Below are 20,000 nucleotides of genomic sequence, written 5' to 3'. Positions count from 1 at the left end.
ACTCATTCTGTTCACTCGCCTCATTCCCTCTAGTCACTCCACTCTCTTTTTCTCCACCCTCTCCACTCCCTCGTCCCTCCTCTCTCTCTTAGTCCACCTTCTCCACTCCTTCCACCCTCTCCACTCCCTCTATTCACTCTCTCCACTTCCAGTCACATCACTCCATCCAACCCCTTCATTCCCTCCACTCTCTCCACCCTCTCGCCTCTCCTCTCTCTCAGTCCACCTTCTCCACTCCTTCCACCCTCTCCACTCCCTCTCTCCACCCCCTCCATTCTCTCCGCTCTCTCTATCCACCCTCTCCAGGCCTTTTATCCACCCTCTCCGCTCCACTCTCTCCACTCTCTCGCCTCTCCTCTCTCTCTCAGTCCACCTTCTCCACTCCTTCCACCCTCTCCACGCCCCCTCTCCACCCACCAGAAGACGAAGTGACAGCAGTAAGGAGTGGGTGGGACGCGAACAGACAACACTCCCTCTGCCTACACCCCTCAGGCTGACATCTTAGCAGACACACAGGCGGGGCTGGCTGCGAACACCGCTGGGCCGGCATACACTCCGGCTGTATGGTGACCTGGGGGATGTGGCGGCTTAAATAGGGGAAATAGGGGGCGAAAACAGGGAAAATAGGGGGCAAAAACAGGGGAAATAGGGGTCAAAAATAGGGGAATAGGGAAAAATAGGGGAAATAGGGGTCAAAATAGGGGAATAGGGAAAAAATAGGGGAAATAGGGGTCAAAAATAGGGGAATAGGGAAAAAATAGGGGAAATATAGGTCAAAATAGGGAAATAGGGGAAAAATAGGGGAAATAGGGGTCAAAAATAGGGGAAATAGGGAAATGAAATAGGGGAAATAGGTCAAAAATAGGGGAATAGGGAAAAATAGAAATATGGGTAAAATAGGAAAGAATAAAAATTGGGTAAATAGGGGTCAAAAATAGGGGAATAGGGAAAAAATAGGGGAAATATAGGTCAAAATAGGGAAATAGGGGAAAAATAGGGGAAATTGGGGTAAAAAATAGGGGAAATAGGGGTCAAAATAGGGGAAATAGGGGTAGAAATAGGGGAAATAGGGGTAGAAATAGGGAAAATAATGGCAAAATGTGGACAAAATGGGAGAAACGGGCAAATTGGAGAGGCAGAAATATGGGAAATAGGGAGAAAATAGGAAAAATAGAGGCAAAAACATGGAAAATAGGGATGGAGGGATGGAGTGGAGAGGTATATGAGAGAGGGGGATGTGAGCTGGGAGCAGGGCAGTGACATGGCGGGGGACTGAGCGACATGGAGGAGATTTGTTTGTGGCCACCCCTTACGGGATTAAGGCGTCTGGCAATAGACAGATAGAAAGATGGTATCAGGTGTATGGGTGAGTCAAACTGAATGCAAAGGAGTACAAAGGAATTCAAAAAAATGGCTGACCTATTAATCTATGCTTTTTACGCTAACCTGGCCTAAAACTGCTCAATTTCCATCTTTAAATCTAAACTGTAGCAATAGATTAACGCTAGAATATGGCACTAGTCACGAAGAAGTGCTGGGGAAAGGATGTAGAGCCACTGTCTTACTCTGCCACTGAGCTACGTGAAATAAGCTGCAAAAGGACGAAAATCTAGGCCAAGTTAAGGTGAAAGGAGTATAGTTATGTCGAGGGTCTATGATATTTGCTAACTTAGACTAACGTAATTAAACTGTAAGCCAAAGACAGCGATAGGAGAGCAGGAAGGCGAGGGAACAGCATATTAGACAGCCATACACACTGATTAATTGGTTAGCTAGAGAGAGAGAGAGAGAGAGAGAGAGAGAGAGAGATTTAAAATATAACACAGGGAAGATAAGGAGAATTGTTGTATAAAGGGAAGGGATATAAGAAGGAATATAAGTAACAGGAGAAGGAATATAAGTAACAGGAGAAGGAATATAAGTAACAGGAGAAGGAATATAAGTAACAGGAGAAGGAACGTAAGTAACAGAAGAGCCAACAGGAGAAATTACATAGAGTAAATGTGTTGGGTATTGTATAGTACATACGTGCGTGATGCCCTCGTCGTTAAAGAACTGCTTGAGTGCTGGCTGCGTGGCGAGGTACACTCTGGGATTGCTGAACACTACGTGGGCCGTGGCAACAACCTGTGCAATACACCACGAACAATAACTTTACGAAATAGCTGGTGGTAGTGGTGGTAGCAGTGGAAGTAGTAGTAGTAGCAGAGTAACCCCGGTAGGCTCCACATCACCCCGTTCGTTGGTTATATGGTTACCACCCAGTGCTGTAAATGATTCCTTGGTTACAAGAAACCATAAGGCTTGTCACTCAGTGTGGAGTCACCTAAAGGCAGAACTACTTCGAGTTAGTAGATGATGAGTACCCCCCACCTACCACTATGGAGGGGACGGGGCCTTGTAAGCAAATGTGATGGTTGTTGAGAGATATGGTGACTCCCAGTGTGGTGTTATGGTGAATGGTGAGAGACTTGAACTGGTGAGAGAGTTTAAGTACGTGGGTGCACTAATAGAACAGAGAGGCAAATGTGCAGAAGACATGGAAAGTAGAATGCCACAGGGAAGGAAAGCGGATGGTGCTATGAAGGCCTTACTGAAATGCTGAGGCCTGAGTGCGACAGCTGAGCGAAACTGCATGAAGGAATTTTAGTGCCTACTCTGACATACGGGTGTGTGAGACTATGGTGTGGCATGAAAAAGACGAGTCAAGAGTACGAGCAGTGGAAATGGAACTGCTGAGGAATGTGAGTGGAGTGGAGAGAGTGGATAGGATAAGGGATAACGCGATTCTTGGAACATGCGGAGTAAGGAAGTCAGTGGAGAACACAAATGAAGACAGTGTGCTTAGATGGTATGGTCATGTGGAGGTATGGGTGTGAATTGAGTGGCGAAAAGGCTATACCTCAGCGAATTTGAAGATGAGAGGAGACGTGGTAGACCAAGGAGAAATATGGTAAATGAGAGTATGACAAAGAGAGGTAAGGGAGTTAAGAAGGCTATGGAACTGACAAGCGATCGTATGAGATGTGTTAATTATTGTGTCGATAGATATTTTACATTATTATATGATCATCCAGAAAGTGAATAACTGACTTAACTTTATTATCTTTATTTTACATGTTAGGAGAAATAACAGTTCAACTGCAAATTATCAAGTGTTCATCACATCGTAAGACTCGAAGTTGATAAGATTATAATATCGCCCCATCACTTATCATTATCTTTAACCACCTTAGCCTCATTCTGTGGTGTGTGTTTCTTATCAAAACACTTATGTTTAGCTTTTTTCACCATTTTCCTTTAAATCTCATTTATAGGGGAATTTAGAAATATGCCTCTCAGCATGGCGGCGGTTCATCTGATCTCTGACTCAGTGTGCGTCTTAAACTGCTTGGGAAGACAATATATATTCCCGGCCCCCTTCCTCAATCCTTCCTCTAATCCCTCCACGTTGAGTACACCGCTTCCCGTCCGATCAGCGAAGTTAAGCAACGTTGGGTCTGGTTAGTACTTGGATGGGTGACCGCCTGGGAACACCAGATGCTGCTGGCATAACGTTCTCCCTACGTGTCAAGTGGGGTTGGTGGAGGATTAGTGCCCCTGCCTGTAAAACAATTAACTCTAAGCCCTTGGCCACCCCGTTTGGGATACATGGCGTCTGGCAATGAATGAATGAAAATACTTCTGTTTAGTTTAGCCGTGCCTTTTGCAGGGTCTATCAAATAAAGCAACGTCTGTTCTAGCAAATAATAATAATACCACCCAACCAACCTTGCTAGGCGTAAAGGTCCAAATGTGTAGGTGGTGGACATTGACGATATCGGGAAACTGCTCCAGGACGCGTGTTTGGAATGCCTCTACGTCGATGTGACCTGGGATGGTTTGGAGCAGGATCTGACCACACTCCTTACCTGAGGAAGAAGAAGATTTGAGAGGGAGGGAAGCTGGTGCGGTCAGAGAGAAGGGGAAGACGTGAGAGAGAAGAGGACGGAGTGAAGAAGGAGGAGGAGGACGAGAGAGAAGCGAAGGAGAGGGAGAAGAAGACGGAAATGGAGGAAAAGGAGGACGAAGGTGAGACAGGAGGAGGAGGAGGAGGAGGAAGTAGAGAAGGAAGAAATTATTTAGGAGGAAAAAGACGAGATAAAGGTGAAAGAGGGATGGGTCGAGGAGAAGGACGTGTCTGGAATGCGTCTACGTTGATGTTTCCTGGGATGGTTTGGAGCAGAATCTGACCACATTCTTTGCCTATAGATTAAGGATGATGATGATGATGAGGAGGAGGAGGAGAAGGAGGAGGAGGAGAAGGAGGAGGAGGAGGAGGAGGAGGAGAAGGAGGAATAGGAGGAGGAGGAATAGGAGAAGGAGCAGGAGGAGGAGGAATGTAAGACACGCAGCATAAGTCCCCAAAATAGCCATGAAAGAAAAGAAACATTCAGTACCCCTGAGTATCTTTTTTCTGAAGCTTTCGTAAAGGCTAATTACACTATACTCCATTTTTTTTTTACTGAGGCGAAGATGCACTTGACGGGTTGATCATGATTGGCTGAATGCAACATGTCCAAAAAATATTTACTAACCCAAATTTCCCCCTCAGATATTTGTTGTCAGTTAATAATGCTAGATTATGAAGTAATGTTGCATTCAGCCAATAATCACCAATCTGTCAAGTGAATCTTCGCCTCGATTTAAAAAAATGAGTATAGTTTCCCGTACAACTTGTCCATTTTCTTTCGGCATATTACCATAGAAAACTTAAAATCCCGTCCTACCGTAGGGGTAACTAAGCCACATGAGTAGCGCTGCTGAGGTGATGGCCAGTGCTGGGTCTATATACAAAGCCACAGTGCCACCGTCATCCTGGTACACCACAGCAGCGCATATCTCCACTATCACCAGTCCTGCAATAGCAATACCATGAATGAACTCAATATATACACAAAAATAAACAAGATAAGAGTGTTTTTGTGGTGGTGAGGATGTACTGGATTGTGTCAGATGCAAGCGACCCTGAGGTGTGATCGTGGAGAGATTGGCAGATAAGAGACTAACTAAGAGAGTGTGTGTAGGTGAGATGGAGGGAAAGAGCGGATGGGGAGACCAAGGATGTAGCGGAGGGACGTGGAGGAGAGGTATACGAAGGAGGGTTGTGTGAGTTGGACGGACGGCAGCCTGATGGCGAGGATGGAAGTTATTTGCTCCTGACCATCTCCGAAAGTCAGACAGACAGGCAGAATATACACTAAACAAATTTTACGTCCCAAATTAACTAATATGAGACTAGTTACTAAATGATGGAGGTTAAAGCAGAACAGTTCTTAAATATATCACTTCAAAAATGTATGTCTGAAGGTATATGAGGGAGGGGGGAGTGAGCTGGGGGGAGGATAGTCAAATGGTGTGACAGAGCGACTTGGAGGCGTTTTGTCTGCGGCCACCCTTTGCGGGATTAGGGCGTCGGGCCATAGATAGATAGATAGAAAAATGTGTAAACCAATGCCAGACTATAATATATGATATTCAGGTAGCGTTTAATATTAGCACCACTGCATAACACGGGATTCATCTCTGTATTCCACAGCCAGTATTCTTTTCGGTTAAGGAAGCTCCCTAACATCTCTTCCTTAGTGATTTATTTTTGGATGTGGCTGGTTAATATCCTTCTAAAAATCTTTCCAAATCTCTAATAATTTCTCAAAATCTCTCCAAATCTCCACAAATCTCTAAAAATATCTCCAAATCTCTACAATTCTATCTAAATCTCTCAAAATCTTTCTGTAAATCTCTGCAAATCTCTAAAATTCTCCACAAATCTCCATAAATCTCTCCAAATCTCCACAAATCTCTCCAAATCTCTAATAACCTCTCCAAATCCTTAAAAATCTCTAAAAAAAAGTCTCCCCTAATCTCCAAATCTCTAAAACTCTCCCCAAATCTCTCCAAATCTCTAAATCTCTCCCCAGATCTCTCCAATTCTCCAAAAATCTCCCCAAATCTCTAAATCTCTCCCCAAATCTCTAAAAATCTCTCCAAATCTCTCAAAATCTCCACAAATCCACCCGCCACTGACCCAAGGCATCTCGTAGTATCTCTCTGACCACCTGTGCAGCGGGGTGAGGCGTGGCAGCCCCCGCCCGGAGGTCATTGGAGGACAGCATTCTTCTCCCCGCCTGCACCGCCTCCTGCGTCACCTGGCCCCCCACCCACACACTGCCCGAGTCTCGCATCTCCAGGAAGCAGCCTTGGTGGTGAGTATACCCTGCAAAAAGAAGAAAATGGGAAGAAGGGGAAGAAGAAGAAATACGGGAAGATGAGGAAGAAATACGGGAAGATGAGCAAGAAATACGGGAAGATGAGCAAGAAATACGGGAAGATGAGCAAGAAATACGGGAAGATGAGCAAGAAATACGGGAAGATGAGCAAGAAATACGGGAAGAAGAGGAAGAAATGAGGAGAAGAAGACGAATGGAGAGGAAGAAGAAAGGAGGAGCGGAAGAAGGGAGGAGGGGAAGAAGAAAGGAGGAAAAGAAAGGAGTAAATGAAGAAGAAACAAAATATAAGACGAAGGAACGGGTTTCAATTTTAACTTTCGGACAAAAGCGAATTTGATGGATAAAGCAAATATTTCTCTTACTCTCTTGTGTGGAAGAGTTTTGTTATTTGGGAGACGTTGTGTGCTGGAGGTGGGGCTTTGTGGCTAGGGTGAGAAGTGGTTGGAAGAAGTTCAGGGAGCTCTTGCCTCTCCTGACATTGAGAGGGCTCTCCCTACGTGCTAAGAGGTCTTTGTATGCAGCATGTGTTAGGAGTGTAATGCTGTATGGCAGTGAGACCTGGGCAGTAAAGGAGGAGGATATTCGCAGGCTCAGACGTAAAGAAATGATGATGATTAGGTGGATGTGCAGTGCGTCCCTGCGTGCAAGGCCTGGGGGGGCTGGGTTTACGATGGAAGAGTTGAGAGGTAGGATGGGACTGGAGTGTATTGGTGTTGTGATGAGGAGAGGTAGATTGAGATGATCTGAGCATGTGGAGAGGATGGGGGATGATAATGGGGTGCAGAAGGTGAGAAGTGTTAATAATGTGGGTGGGGTTATGAGGGGTAGACCAAGAAAGACATGGAACGAGGTCATTAAGTGTGACCTCAGGGTTAAGGGACTGAACAGGGAGGCTGCCATGGATCGTGCAGCATGGAAAGCCGCCATTAGGTGACCAAGGCCGACGCATGCAAACTTGCTGGAGCCTTCAAAAACGAAACGAGACGAAACGAAGCAAATGTTTCGTTACTGTTTATGCTACTAATCTGATTATGACTTTTTGCGTAATTCTCCTTGCCGAGAGCGATGGAACCTCTCTCTCTCTCTCTCTCTCTCTCTCTCTCTCTCTCTCTCTCTCTCTCTCTCTCTCTCTCTCTCTCTCTCTCTCTCTCTCTCTCTCTCTCTCTCACTGGCCTACTCACCACCAATAAGGGCGAAGACAACAGCATTTAGGCAGAGACCAACACCGCCCAGGGTCATTATGCTGAGAGGGTGGTGCATGGCGTCCTGAAAGAGGCACATTATTATTATTATTATTATTATTATTATTATTATTGTTGTTGTTGTTGTTGTTGTTAGTAGTAGTAGTAGTAGTAGTATCATCACATCATTATCACTCTCAATCACACACTCATCCTTACGCACTGACTGACATACACACACACACTCTCTCTCTCTCTCTCTCTCTCTCTCTCTCTCTCTCTCTCTCTCTCTCTCTCTCTCTCTCTCTCTCTCTCTCTCCCAGTTTAATCAGCCTAGCCCCAGGTCCCTACGCTCCTGACGGCGCTGAGTAGGCCCCCACCTGGTGCTGAGCGTGGAGTGCTGTCTGTACTGATTCAATAGCCACGCTGAAGCAGAGGGCAGACAGGAAAAGCAGAGTAGACAGCATTGACAGGACCTCCAGGCGAGCCCACCCGAATGTGTTGTGCAGAGATTGGGGCCGAGAGCAGATCTGAAAGGAGGGAGAGAGGGAGAGAGAGTGAGAGAGGGAGAGAGTGAGAGAGGGAGGGAGGGAGGGAGGGAGGGAAAGGGGGAGGGAAGGAAGGAGGGGGTGAATGGGTGACTGGGAGTGAGAGGGAGGGAGGGAGTGAGGGAGGGAAGGAGGGAGTGAATGGGTGACAGTGAGTGAGGGATGGATGGATGATTGGTTGGATGTGTGTGTGTGTGTGTGTGTGTGTGTGTGTGTGTGTGTGTGTGTGTGTGTGTGTGTGTGTGTGTAATTCACCGGGTCGGTCAGGATCACTTGATGGTCGTGATCGTCAGCTTTTACCCTCCCGGAAGGGAGCTGAGAGCTCATATAGTCCGATCTAAGGGCAAGGCTGTGACCTTCACACACTCACACACCCGTCCCCTTGCTCAAGGGGGACAGTAACGACCCACTTCGTCAGTGAAACTTTTCGCAACCTGAGCGAGGCGCGAACTCCCGTCCACCAGTTGGCAAGCGAGAACCACTGCACCAGCGAGCGGTGTGTGTGTGTGTGTGTGTGTGTGTGTGTGTGTGTGTGTGTGTGTGTGTGTGTGTGTGTGTGTGTTAGTCAGCGTTTAAGGATGAATGATGGTGTGATTTTGAGTGTGTGTGTGTGTGTGTGTGTGTGTGTGTGTGTGTGTGTGTGTGTGTGTGTGTGTGTGTGTGTGTGTGTGTGTGAATGTGCGCGCTTGTGTAAATGCTCTCGTGTGTGAATGTGCGTGTGTGTGAATACTCTTGCGTGTGTATGCGTGAGTGCGTTTTCCGTAAATCCCGCACCTACCTTCATAGTAAGTAGGCATCCGCTGAGTGAGAGGAGGTTGTAGAGTGCGTGGTAGGCCTCGACCCGCAGCGTGAGGGAGTGCGTGAGGTGTGCGGCCGCGAGAAGGAGCACCGTGAAAGCACCTGTCAGCACTAACACCACCCATAACTTGAAACGCGGGATTTGGCGAAGCAAGCCCTTAGTTCCTTCACCTCCCATCCTGCCTGTGTGGATAGATAGACAGATAGATAGACTGATTGATAGATAGATAGACGGATAGATAGATGGATAGATAGATAGACATACCGACAAATGAGGAAGTGAAGGAGCGTTGTGGTGTGGATGTGGATGTGATAGGAAGCGTTAGGAGAAACACACTGAGGTGGCTTGGCCATGTAGAGAGGATGGAGAGTGAGAGACTGACGAGGAGAGTGTATGTGAGTGAGGTGGAAGGAGGGAGAGGAAGGGGGAGGCCGAGGAAGAGATGGAGGGATGGAGTGGAGAGGCATATGAGAGAGGGGGATGTGAGCTGGGAGCAGGGCAGTGAAATGGCGGGGGACAGAGCGACATGGAGGCGATTTGTTTGTGGCCACCCCTTCCGGGATTAAGGCGACTGGCAATAGATAGATAGATAAATGAAGGGATATAGTTGATTATTAATACGTGAACACCTGTACTGATTACTACATATACAGGTGTTTGATTTTATACATACACACATACATACATACATACATACATATACACAGTTCCATGGCACTTCTTCGTGACTAGCATCATATTCTAGTGTTAATCTATTGTTACAACTCAGCATTCAAGATGGAGAGATGGCAATTTTAGGCCAAGTTAGAGTGAAAGGAATATAGCAAGCATAAATCTCTCTCTCTCTCTCTCTCTCTCTCTCTCTCTCTCTCTCTCTCTCTCTCTCTATCTATCTATCTATCTATTTGTCTATCATTCCATCCATCCTTTCATCCATTTGTTTGTCTATGTTACCTACCTAACTACTTACTCTCTCTCTCTCTCTCTCTCTCTCTCTCTCTCTCTCTCTCTCTCTCTCTCTCTCTCTCTCTCTCTCTCCTTGTCCTTGAGAGACTCGATAACTGATATCTACAAGTGTGATTAACTGACACACACACACACACACACACACACACACACACACACACACACACACACACACACACACACACACACAAGAAGGCCAACTTTTTCCCCTATGAGTGTGACTAAAATATCCACACACACACACACACACACACACACACACACACACACACACACACACACACACACACACACACACACACACACACACACACACACACACACACACTTGCACACCTTTCCACGTACAGGAAGCTTCGTTGCACCTTCTCGTTAGCGATTTTTTCTGGGCATAACACCTTAATTTTCCTTGCAAATTCCCCTTTACTTACTTAGTATATTTCAAGCATGGATGGTGGTGGAGAGGGGCGCCTTCACGTGGTGGCACTGATATGGCCGGGTGGTGGAGCTGCCTGGTTATACACACGTCCCTCAACTCCCTCCCTATCCCCCGAAAGGACGATGGTGGACTGCAGGAGGAGGGGAACTTCAGCCTGCAGTACACTGGGTTCACTTCTCTGATGAACTATTACTACAACTACAACAACAACAACAACACCTACTACTACTACTACTACTACCACCACCACCACTACTACTACTTCTAACATACAAGACGATATAACGATCCAAGAGCCAGCATAAATCGCCAAGAAACACGCGTTACGTATTCACTGCTAAGCCACTGGACGACATAAGATAGGGTCATGTGGGGTCATTGCCCCCTTCTCCCTTCATTTCAACTTGACCTAAAATCGTCCTAGTCACGAAGAAGTGCTATGGAAAGAATGTAGTGTTAAATTGCCATCTCTCTATCTTGAATGCTGGGTTGTAGCAATAGATTAACACTAGAATGTGATGCTAGTCACGAAGAAGTGCTGTGGAAAGGATGCAGAGCCGTAGTATTGTCTTTTTCTGCCACTGAGCTACGTGAAATAAGCTGCAAAAGGACGAAAATCTGGGCCAAGTTAAGGTGAAAGGAGTGTGTGTGTGTGTGTGTGTGTGTGTGTGTGTGTGTGTGTGTGTGTGTGTGTGTGTGTGTGTGTGTGTGTGTGTGTGTGTGTGTGTGTGTCATAAGCTGAATAAAATCGTCTGGAGATAGCAAGATTCACACATACACACACACACACACATACACACACACACACACACACACACACACACACACACACACACACTCACACTAGCCACCTGCCTGCGTTCACACCATCCATCCATCCATCCATCCATCCATCCATCTTCATTCATCCATCCTTCCTTCCTTCCTATTCACCCTCCTTTAATCCCTGTATCTCTTTTTCCTTCCTTCTTTCCTTCCTTCCTTCCTTCCTTTCTTATCTTCCCTTTTCTTATCCATCCATCCATCCATCCATTCATTCATTCATTCATTCATTCATCCATCCATCCATCCATCCATCCACCCATCCATTCATTCATTCATTCATTCATTCATTCATCCATCCATCCATCCATCCATAAATCCGTCTATCCACCCTTTCTTCCTTTCTTCCATGCATCCATCTGTCTTTGACCATTCTCTCTCTCTCTCTCTCTCTCTCTCTCTCTCTCTCTCTCTCTCTCTCTCTCTCTCTCTCTCTCTCTCTCTCTCTCTCTCTCTCTCTCATTTGTTTTCGTGTCTTTATCGTCTTATCATTCAAGGCAAGTGACAGAGATATGATTTTCTGTCTACAAGGGGCAGGTGTGTGTACTAAGTGAACCACGTGTACGAAGTGGGCACAAAGTACACGTGAACGCCGTACAGGAGGAGGAGGAGCAGTCCCGTCAACGGCAGGAAAGTAACTGTGTCTATGTGGCCGCCTCACAGTCTCCGTACACCGTTGATGTTGTGTGTGCGTGCGTGTATGTGTGTGTGGGTGGGTGTGTGTGTGTGTAGAATATTGGCAACGCTAAGAAGTAGACATGGGAAGGGGGCCAAGCGTACAGGCGGAGACAAAAGTTGGAATAATACTCGTACAGCTTGTCGCATAATACTTCACTTCTTCTACTCGTCACTTTCCTCTGTTGGCTAATATTGCTAAGCTGAGAGAGGCTTGGTATGTTTCTCTGCCTAATATTTCACCTCTTCTACTTGTCACTTTCCTCTGCTGGCTAATATTGCTAAGCTGAGAGAGGCTTGGTATGTTTCTCTGTCTAATATTTCACCTCTTCTACTTGTCACTTTCCTCTGCTGGCTAATATTGATAAGCTGAGAGAGGCTTGGTATGTTTCTCTGCCTAATATTTCACCTCTTCTACGTGTCGCTTTCCTCTGCTGGCTAATATTGCTAAGCTGAGAGAGGCTTGGTATGTTTCTCTGCCTAATATTTCACCTCTTCTACTTGTCACTTACCTCTGCTGGCTAATATTGCTAAGGTGAGAGAGGCTTGGTATGTTTCTCTGCCTAATATTTCACCTCTTCTACTTGTCACTTTCCTCTGCTGGCTAATATTGCTAAGGTGAGAGAGGCTTGGTATGTTTCTCTGCCTAATATTTCACCTCTTCTATTTGTCACTTTCCCCTGCTGGCTAATATTGCTAAGCTGAGAGAGGCTTGGTATGTTTCTCTGCCTACTATTTCACCTCTTCTACTTGTCACTTTCCTCTGCTGGCTAATATTGCTAAGCTGAGAGAGGCTTGGTATGTTTCTCTGCCTAATATTTCACCTCTTCTACTTGTCACTTTCCTCTGCTGGCTAATATTGCTAAGCTGAGAGAGGCTTGGTATGTTTCTCTGCCTAATATTTCACCTCTTCTACTTGTCACTTTCCTCTGCTGGCTAACATTGCTAAGCTGAGAGAGGCTTGGTATGTTTCTCTGCCTAATATTTCACCTCTTCTACTTGTCACTTTCCTCTGCTGGCTAATATTGCTAAGCTGAGAGAGGCTTGGTATGTTTCTCTGGCCATAGATGCTTCTCTCTTACATAATGCGTCTGGGAGAAAAATACTGGATATGCTCGTAATGTGAACCAGATGCAGTGGAAAAGATAGGCTAAAATTTGTTTATATATCTATACTCAGACGCCTTAATCACGGAGAGCATGCCCCCCTTTTTCCATCAGGCTGCTCCCCCTCCACCTCACACCACCTCCAGTCATATACCTCACCACCTCATCCCTCCACCTCATCCTCGGTCTGCCTTTCCCACTACACCTCACTCAAACACACACTCCTAGCCACTCCACCCCTCTCCTTCATATCACTCTGCCCTCCACCAGTAGGCTGCCCAACCTCCAACCTCAGCCCCCTTACATAACCTCTCCACCCCATCCCTCTACCACATCCTCGGTCCTCTCCTCCCTCACATTCACTCTCCTATACTCCATTCAGTTTAACTTGGCGGAGATTTTCGTCCTTTTGCAGCCTATTTCCCGTAGCTCAGTGACAGAATACAGCAATACTAAACCTCTACATCCTTTCTATAGCACTTCTTCGTGACTAGCACTGAATTCTATTGTTAATCTGTTACACCCCTGGTTGTGGCCCATTTCCATTAAGTGAAAGCAAACCAACTAGTAACCAAGGAGACTTTCCTATCACCACCTCAAGTGTTTCTCCTAACGCTTCCTATCACATGCCAACACAATTTAGCAATCAAGGTGTGAGAGTGGCCCAGTTCCCTCAGGTGAAAGAAGCAATATTATTCATCTAAAGATATACGTAAGAGCAAAGGGGTACAGTGAGGGTCAAGTGTTCTATAAATAATTACCCGAGAAGCATTTAAAGGCATGAATAGTACAGTCTAGCGCAAGAGTTAGGTTGTTATTCCACTGCCTCTGCTTCAGACTTCATGTCCGTCACTTCCCTCCCTGACGCATCATAGAGAGAATCATCTATGGCCAGAGAAACATACCAAGCCTCTCTCAGCTTAGCAATATTAGCCAGCAGAGGAAAGTGACAAGTAGAAGAGGTGAAATATTAGGCAGAGAAACATACCAAGCCTCTCTCAGCTTAGCAATATTAGCCAGCAGAGGAAAGTGACAAGTAGAAGAGGTGAAATATTAGGCAGAGAAACATACCAAGCCCCTCTCAGCTTAGCAATATTAGCCAGCAGAGGAAAGTGACAAGTAGAAGAGGTGAAATATTAGGCAGAGAAACATACCAAGCCTCTCTCAGCTTAGCAATATTAGCCAGCAGAGGAAAGTGACAAGTAGAAGAGGTGAAATATTAGGCAGAGAAACATACCAAGCCTCTCTCACCTTAGCAATATTAGCCAGCAGAGGAAAGTGACAAGTAGAAGAGGTGAAATATTAGGCAGAGAAACATACCAAGCCTCTCTCAGCTTAGCAATATTAGCCAGCAGAGGAAAGTGACAAGTAGAAGAGGTGAAATATTAGGCAGAGAAACATACCAAGCCTCTCTCACCTTAGCAATATTAGCCAGCAGAGGAAAGTGACAAGTAGAAGAGGTGAAATATTAGGCAGAGAAACATACCAAGCCTCTCTCAGCTTAGCAATATTAGCCAGCAGAGGAAAGTGACAAGTAGAAGAGGTGAAATATTAGGCAGAGAAACATACCAAGCCTCTCTCAGCTTAGCAATATTAGCCAGCAGAGGAAAGTGACAAGTAGAAGAGGTGAAATATTAGGCAGAGAAACATACCAAGCCTCTCTCACCTTAGCAATATTAGCCAGCAGAGGAAAGTGACAAGTAGAAGAGGTGAAATGGTAGGCAGAGAAACATACCAAGCCTCTCTCAGCTTAGCAATATTAGCCAGCAGAGGAAAGTGACAAGTAGAAGAGGTGAAATATTAGGCAGAGAAACATACCAAGCCTCTCTCAGCTTAGCAATATTAGCCAGCAGAGGAAAGTGACAAGTAGAAGAGGTGAAATGCAAGGCGAAATTTTGTGTCTGCCTGTTCAAACATATGGTCGCGAGAGTTCAGAAGGAAGGTGTGCGTTCAACAGGTGTTCATTTAATTATTAACTTGATATCGCTGCGTTGGCTGTTTATTCCAAGCTCGTTATGCGCAGTTTGATTCTTGTTTTTCGTTATTGTTGCTGCTGCCACTGCTGTTATTGCTGTTCCTGTTGGTATTTTTGTTGTCAGACTCATCCGGATGTGAACCCAGTGGACCCCAGGCTGAAAATACCCTTCTGCAGTCCGCCATCCTCCTTTCGGGGGATAGGGAGGGAGTGGAGGGACGTTCGTATAATCGGGATGTGGAGGTGGCCAATTATATCAGTGCCAGTACGTGAAGGCGCCCCTCTTCAACTCCAAGCTTGATTCTCTCTCTCTCTCTCTCTCTCTCTCTCTCTCTCTCTCTCTCTCTCTCTCTCTCTCTCTCTCTCTGAATCTAATGTGGTGGTTGCGTGTCGTATACTTGAGGAAAACTAACAATTAGCATAAATGTATCGTTTGAAATAATGATACTGTGTACTTTGATAACCATTAATTCAATCTTCTTTTTCTTCACCGGTTAAAACTCCTAAGTGGTAGGTGGAGGGGTGGGAGACATCATCCACTCACTGGATGTAGTGCCGCAGTAAGGTGACTCTACACTGAGCATGAAGTCAGATTATTTCGTACTGGATAACTTAGGTCCGGGCCGCTACGCTCGTATCAGAGAGAGAGAGAGAGAGAGAGAGAGAGAGAGGGAGAGAGAGAGAGGGAATAAGAATAAAAAGAAAGAAAAATAAAAATATTGATTAAAAGACTGGATGATAGACGAGTTTGTGTAAGTTCGTTAATTTTAGCCTGTCAGTCTGCCAATTAGTTTAGCACAAAACTTCGCTAACTAAGACGTCTCCATGTTGACACTCTGTTAACCTAAAATACGTCCGGAGTGTCGGCCCTTCGTCTACCTTACTTCAGCTAGCCTAATAAAAAACATCCTTCTCTTTTATCAGGAACGTACGTGTCCGAGGCTAGGCTATCCACTCCAGGCATCAAAGGCGAGGGTGACCAGCTTCTCTCGCCCCTGAGCGGCTTTATGTGAGTATTGAACCCAACGTCCCCTTGGACCCTCACAGTCTCAGTCCGGCTGGAATGACTTAACCCACTAGACGACCAGGCTTCATCAATTTATATGGCTACCACCCAACGTCGTAAATGCATTCCCAGATTACACGAAAATACTTGGTTTGTCACTCAGTATAGCGTTACCTTTCGGTTGTATTACATCGAGTGAGTGGATAGTGAGCGTTCCCACCTACTATATATGTAATCCCTCATGACATTAAATAACCGTGAGGTGTTATGTTCGAGATAAATCGCTAAGGAAGATGTGTTACGGCGTATTTACTCAGACCAAAGATCCCTAACCTCTTTCAGTTCAGTTGATGCCAAGGTGCATTTAGATGGAAGGGATGATTTGACTAGTAACCAAGGAGACGCATCCCTACCCCATAAGGCTCATCAAATTTCACACAACCGCAACGTATTAAAGCTGAGAGTGGCCCAGTTCCGTCAGATGAAGAAAAAAAAGTTCCCACACCAGCAGACTTAGCCAAAGTATGCCTCTCTCTCTCTCTCTCTCTCTCTCTCTGTAAATCTAATCAAAATCAATTCTCCTTTCACCTTAACTTGGCCCAGATTTTCGTCCTTTTGCAGCTCACTTCACGTAGCTCAGTGGCAGAAAAAGACGATACTACTGTTCTCCTTTCCATAGCACTTCTTCGTGACTAGTATCATATTCTAGGGTTAATCTATTGTTACACTTCAGCACTCAAGATGGAGAGACTGCAGTTTTAGGCCAAGTTAGAGTAACAGGAGTATACTTGAATCATCATTATCATCATCATCATCATCACCACCACCATCATCATTATTATCATCATCATCAACACCCCCACCACTACCCCCCCACCCCCCCACCACCACCACCATTATCATTACTATCACCACCACCACCATCACTATCATCATCATCATCATCATCATCATCATCATCACCACCACCATCACTATCATCATCATCATCATCATCATCATCACCACCACCATCACTATCATCATCACCACCATCATAAAAAAAACACCATTACCACCCCCACCACCATCACCACCACCACCAATATCACCACCACCATCGCCATCACTATCATCATCACCATCATCATCATTACCAACACTATCATCATTATCAACATCATTGTCCCCCTTTTCCCAGCCACTTGCGGAGAGAGAGAGAGAGAGAGAGAGAGAGAGAGAGAGAGAGAGGTGGGGGGGGGGACGTATCAAAACCACGCCAAACAGAAATGGGCCACACACTCATTCACTCGCCAGTCCAGCCCCCGGAATCCTGACCCCACCTCACACCCACCCTTCACTATACTCCGGTTACCTTAAACTGGCGGAGATTTGCGTCCTTGAGCGGCTTATTTCCCGTAGATTAGAACAGTGTTACGCCTTTACATCATTTCCACAGCACTCCTTCGTGACTAGCAACTCAGTGGTGCAATAAAGCAGTACTTAGGTTCTATGTCCTTTGCATAGCACTTCTTCGTGGCTAGTATCATACAGTATACAAGTGTTCAATGGCCGAATGACAATACTACAGCCCTATACATTTTTCACAGCACTTCTTCGTGACTAGCAGTATTCCAGCATTTTGTTTAATAATAGCTTAGTGGTCAAATAAGACTACTGTTTCTATATAATTTCCAGAGCACTTCTTCGTGACTAGCACCATATAGTGTTCCAGCGCTAAGCTCTTAGTACAGCTCAACGATAGACTAACAAGACTACCCCTCTATATCCTTTCCACGGCACTTCTTCGTGACTAGTATCATATTGTATTGTTAATCTCTAGTATTTTTGAGTGGAGATGGCTAAATTATACCAGGATAAGAGAGGAGATAATAGCCACCACTTTAGCACTTCTTCGTGACTAGCATCGTTTTCTTCCAGTTCAGCATTCAAGACACGAAAACAGCAGACTCGTACAAACTTTAATTGATGAGAGTTTGAAAAAAATCTTGTTAAAAATAATAAAAATAAATTAATAAAAACAATAATAAATAATAATAATAATAATAATAATAATAAATATCTTCAAATAAAAAAAAAATATCAGTGTACCAAGATAAGGCGAAAAAAACAGTTGTTTACATTTAAATTCGAAGGATGACACGTTTCGGCTAAGTTAGAATGGAGTGGGTATTTGCAGCACCACCACACACCACCACACTGATATCTAAACTGAGTGAGTCTGTGAGTGTCCAGAGAGAGAGAGAGAGGGAGAGAGAGAGCGAGAGGGTCCAACCAACCACTCACACCTCGCCATATAAGGGTTGCCAATGCTCTATTAATTGCTGTATCATTATGCTGCTGGTTCTGTCGCTGCCCGCTGTTCTTACCTAATTCTTACCTAATTGTATCTTTACAGGAAAGAGTCCAGCTCGTACTGTCTCGTGTCTTAAACCATATTTATTGTACATATCCTTAAATTTGTGAATTGTTTTGGCACACACTATTTCATTCGGTAGTGCATTCCATTGATCAATTGCTCTGTTTGGGAAACTGAATTTCCTTACGTCTTTATCACCTCTTTTCTTATGCAGTTTTTTGCAGTGTCCTCTTGCTGATGCTTCTCCATAGGTTAAGTAATCATTTATGTCTATTTTGTGTGTGTGTGTGTGTGTGTGTGTGTGTGTGTGTGTGTGTGTGTGTGTGTGTGTGTTGATAATTCAGTCACTCGTAGGGGAATGAAAGTTGGCCTTCTTGTTCTTGATGTGTAATTCACCGGGTCGGTCAGGATTACTTGATGGTCGTGATCGTCAGCTTTTACCCTCCGGGAAAGGAGCTGAGAGCTCATGTAGTCCGATCTAAGGGCAAGGCTGTGACCTTCACACAAGCACACACCCATCCCCTTGCTCAAGGGGGACAGTAACCACCCACTTCGTCAGTGAAATTTTTCGCAACCTGAGCGAGGCGCGAACTTCCGTCTACCAGATGGCGAGAACGTTACCACTGTGCCAGCGAGCGGTGTGTGTGTGTGTGTGTGTGTGTGTGTGTGTGTGTGTGTGTGTGTGTGTGTGTGTGTGTGTGTGTGTGTGTTGCAGCAAAGACGTAATAATCTCACGAACATCCTTAAGAGAAACCTATTTACCATACATTTACAATAGCCAGATCTTACAACCAGACAAGGGGCTTCACTCTGTCTCATTCGGTGCTTCCTCTGAACTCACTAAGGATTTTCGCAGGCAAGGGGCTTCACTCTACCTAAACTTCATTTGGTGCTTCATTTGACCTCACTAGGGGTTTCACAGGCGAGGATCTCTGCTTCCCTCAGTCAGAACCCTCTATGGTGGTTCAGTATAGCTAAGTTTCATACAGTGGTTCACTTTCGCGAATCCCCACGTGGCACCGCGTCTCAATAAAACTTCTGTACTTATTCCGTCTAGCTGCATGTGTTCTGATAAATAGATAGATAGATAGATTATAGATAGACATACAGACAGACAGACAGACAGAAAAATAGATTGATAGACTCCCCGGCCATATCAGTGCCACCACGTGAAGGCGCCCCTCTCCAACACCAACCTGTCTTGTAATTTCGCACCTAACTTCTTAATTACGGTTCTTTACGCTTTATTTTCACCCGGTAAAGATTTCTAGTGGTTCGGTGGACGGCCAGGTGTAGTCAGATTGGAGGCTTGATTTGACTAGTAACCAAGGAGACTCATTCCTACCTAACCCCTTTCAGCTCAGTTGATGGCCAGGTGTAGTCAGATTGGAGGGTTGATTTGACTAGTAACCAAGGAGACTCATTCCTACCTAACCCCTTTCAGCTCAGTTGATGGCCAGGTGTAGTCAGATTGGAGGCTTGATTTGACTAGTAACCAAGGAGACTCATTCCTACCTAACCCCTTTCAGCTCAGTTGATGGCCAGGTGTAGTCAGATTGGAGGCTTGATTTGACTAGTAACCAAGGAGACTCATTCCTACCTAACCCCTTTCAGCTCAGTTGATGGCCGGGTGTAGTCAGATTGGAGGCTTGATTTGACTAGTAACCAAGGAGACTCATTCCTACCTAACCCCTTTCAGCTCAGTTGATGGCCAGGTGTAGTCAGATTGGAGGCTTGATTTGACTAGTAACCAAGGAGACTCATTCCTACCTAACCCCTTCCAGCTCAGTTGATGGCCGGGTGTAGTCAGAATGAAGGCTTGATTTGACTAGTAACCAAGGAGACTCATTCCTAC

At 45.4% G+C, this 20,000-nt stretch overlaps 1 protein-coding gene and 1 pseudogene across 1 annotated transcript in view; one reads left to right on the top strand and one right to left on the bottom strand.

Annotated features, from left to right (window-relative positions):
• The window catches only part of ZnT77C (Zinc transporter 77C), a 10,804-nt gene extending 1,830 nt beyond the window's left edge, over window positions 1-8,974 (bottom strand). Inside the window, exons 1-8 of the mRNA XM_080286751.1 lie at window positions 8,777-8,974; window positions 7,831-7,980; window positions 7,451-7,535; window positions 6,068-6,256; window positions 4,770-4,898; window positions 3,772-3,911; window positions 2,029-2,127; window positions 418-571 (exon numbers count right to left, since the gene is read on the bottom strand). Of these exons, the coding sequence (XP_080142877.1) occupies window positions 418-571; window positions 2,029-2,127; window positions 3,772-3,911; window positions 4,770-4,898; window positions 6,068-6,256; window positions 7,451-7,535; window positions 7,831-7,980; window positions 8,777-8,974 (1,144 nt within the window). The remainder of the gene's footprint in view (window positions 1-417; window positions 572-2,028; window positions 2,128-3,771; window positions 3,912-4,769; window positions 4,899-6,067; window positions 6,257-7,450; window positions 7,536-7,830; window positions 7,981-8,776) is intronic.
• On the top strand, window positions 3,434-3,552 carry LOC145418360 (5S ribosomal RNA; annotated as a pseudogene).
• Window positions 8,975-20,000: the final 11,026 nt, after the last annotated feature.

Source organism: Coenobita brevimanus, chromosome 113 (assembly GCF_032717465.1).
Source record: "Coenobita brevimanus isolate Jiangsu-jjx chromosome 113, ASM3271746v2, whole genome shotgun sequence".
Classification (NCBI taxonomy): Eukaryota; Metazoa; Arthropoda; class Malacostraca; order Decapoda; family Coenobitidae; genus Coenobita; species Coenobita brevimanus.
Note: the sequence above shows the minus strand (reverse complement) of the source record. Positions and strands in the feature narration are given on the sequence as shown.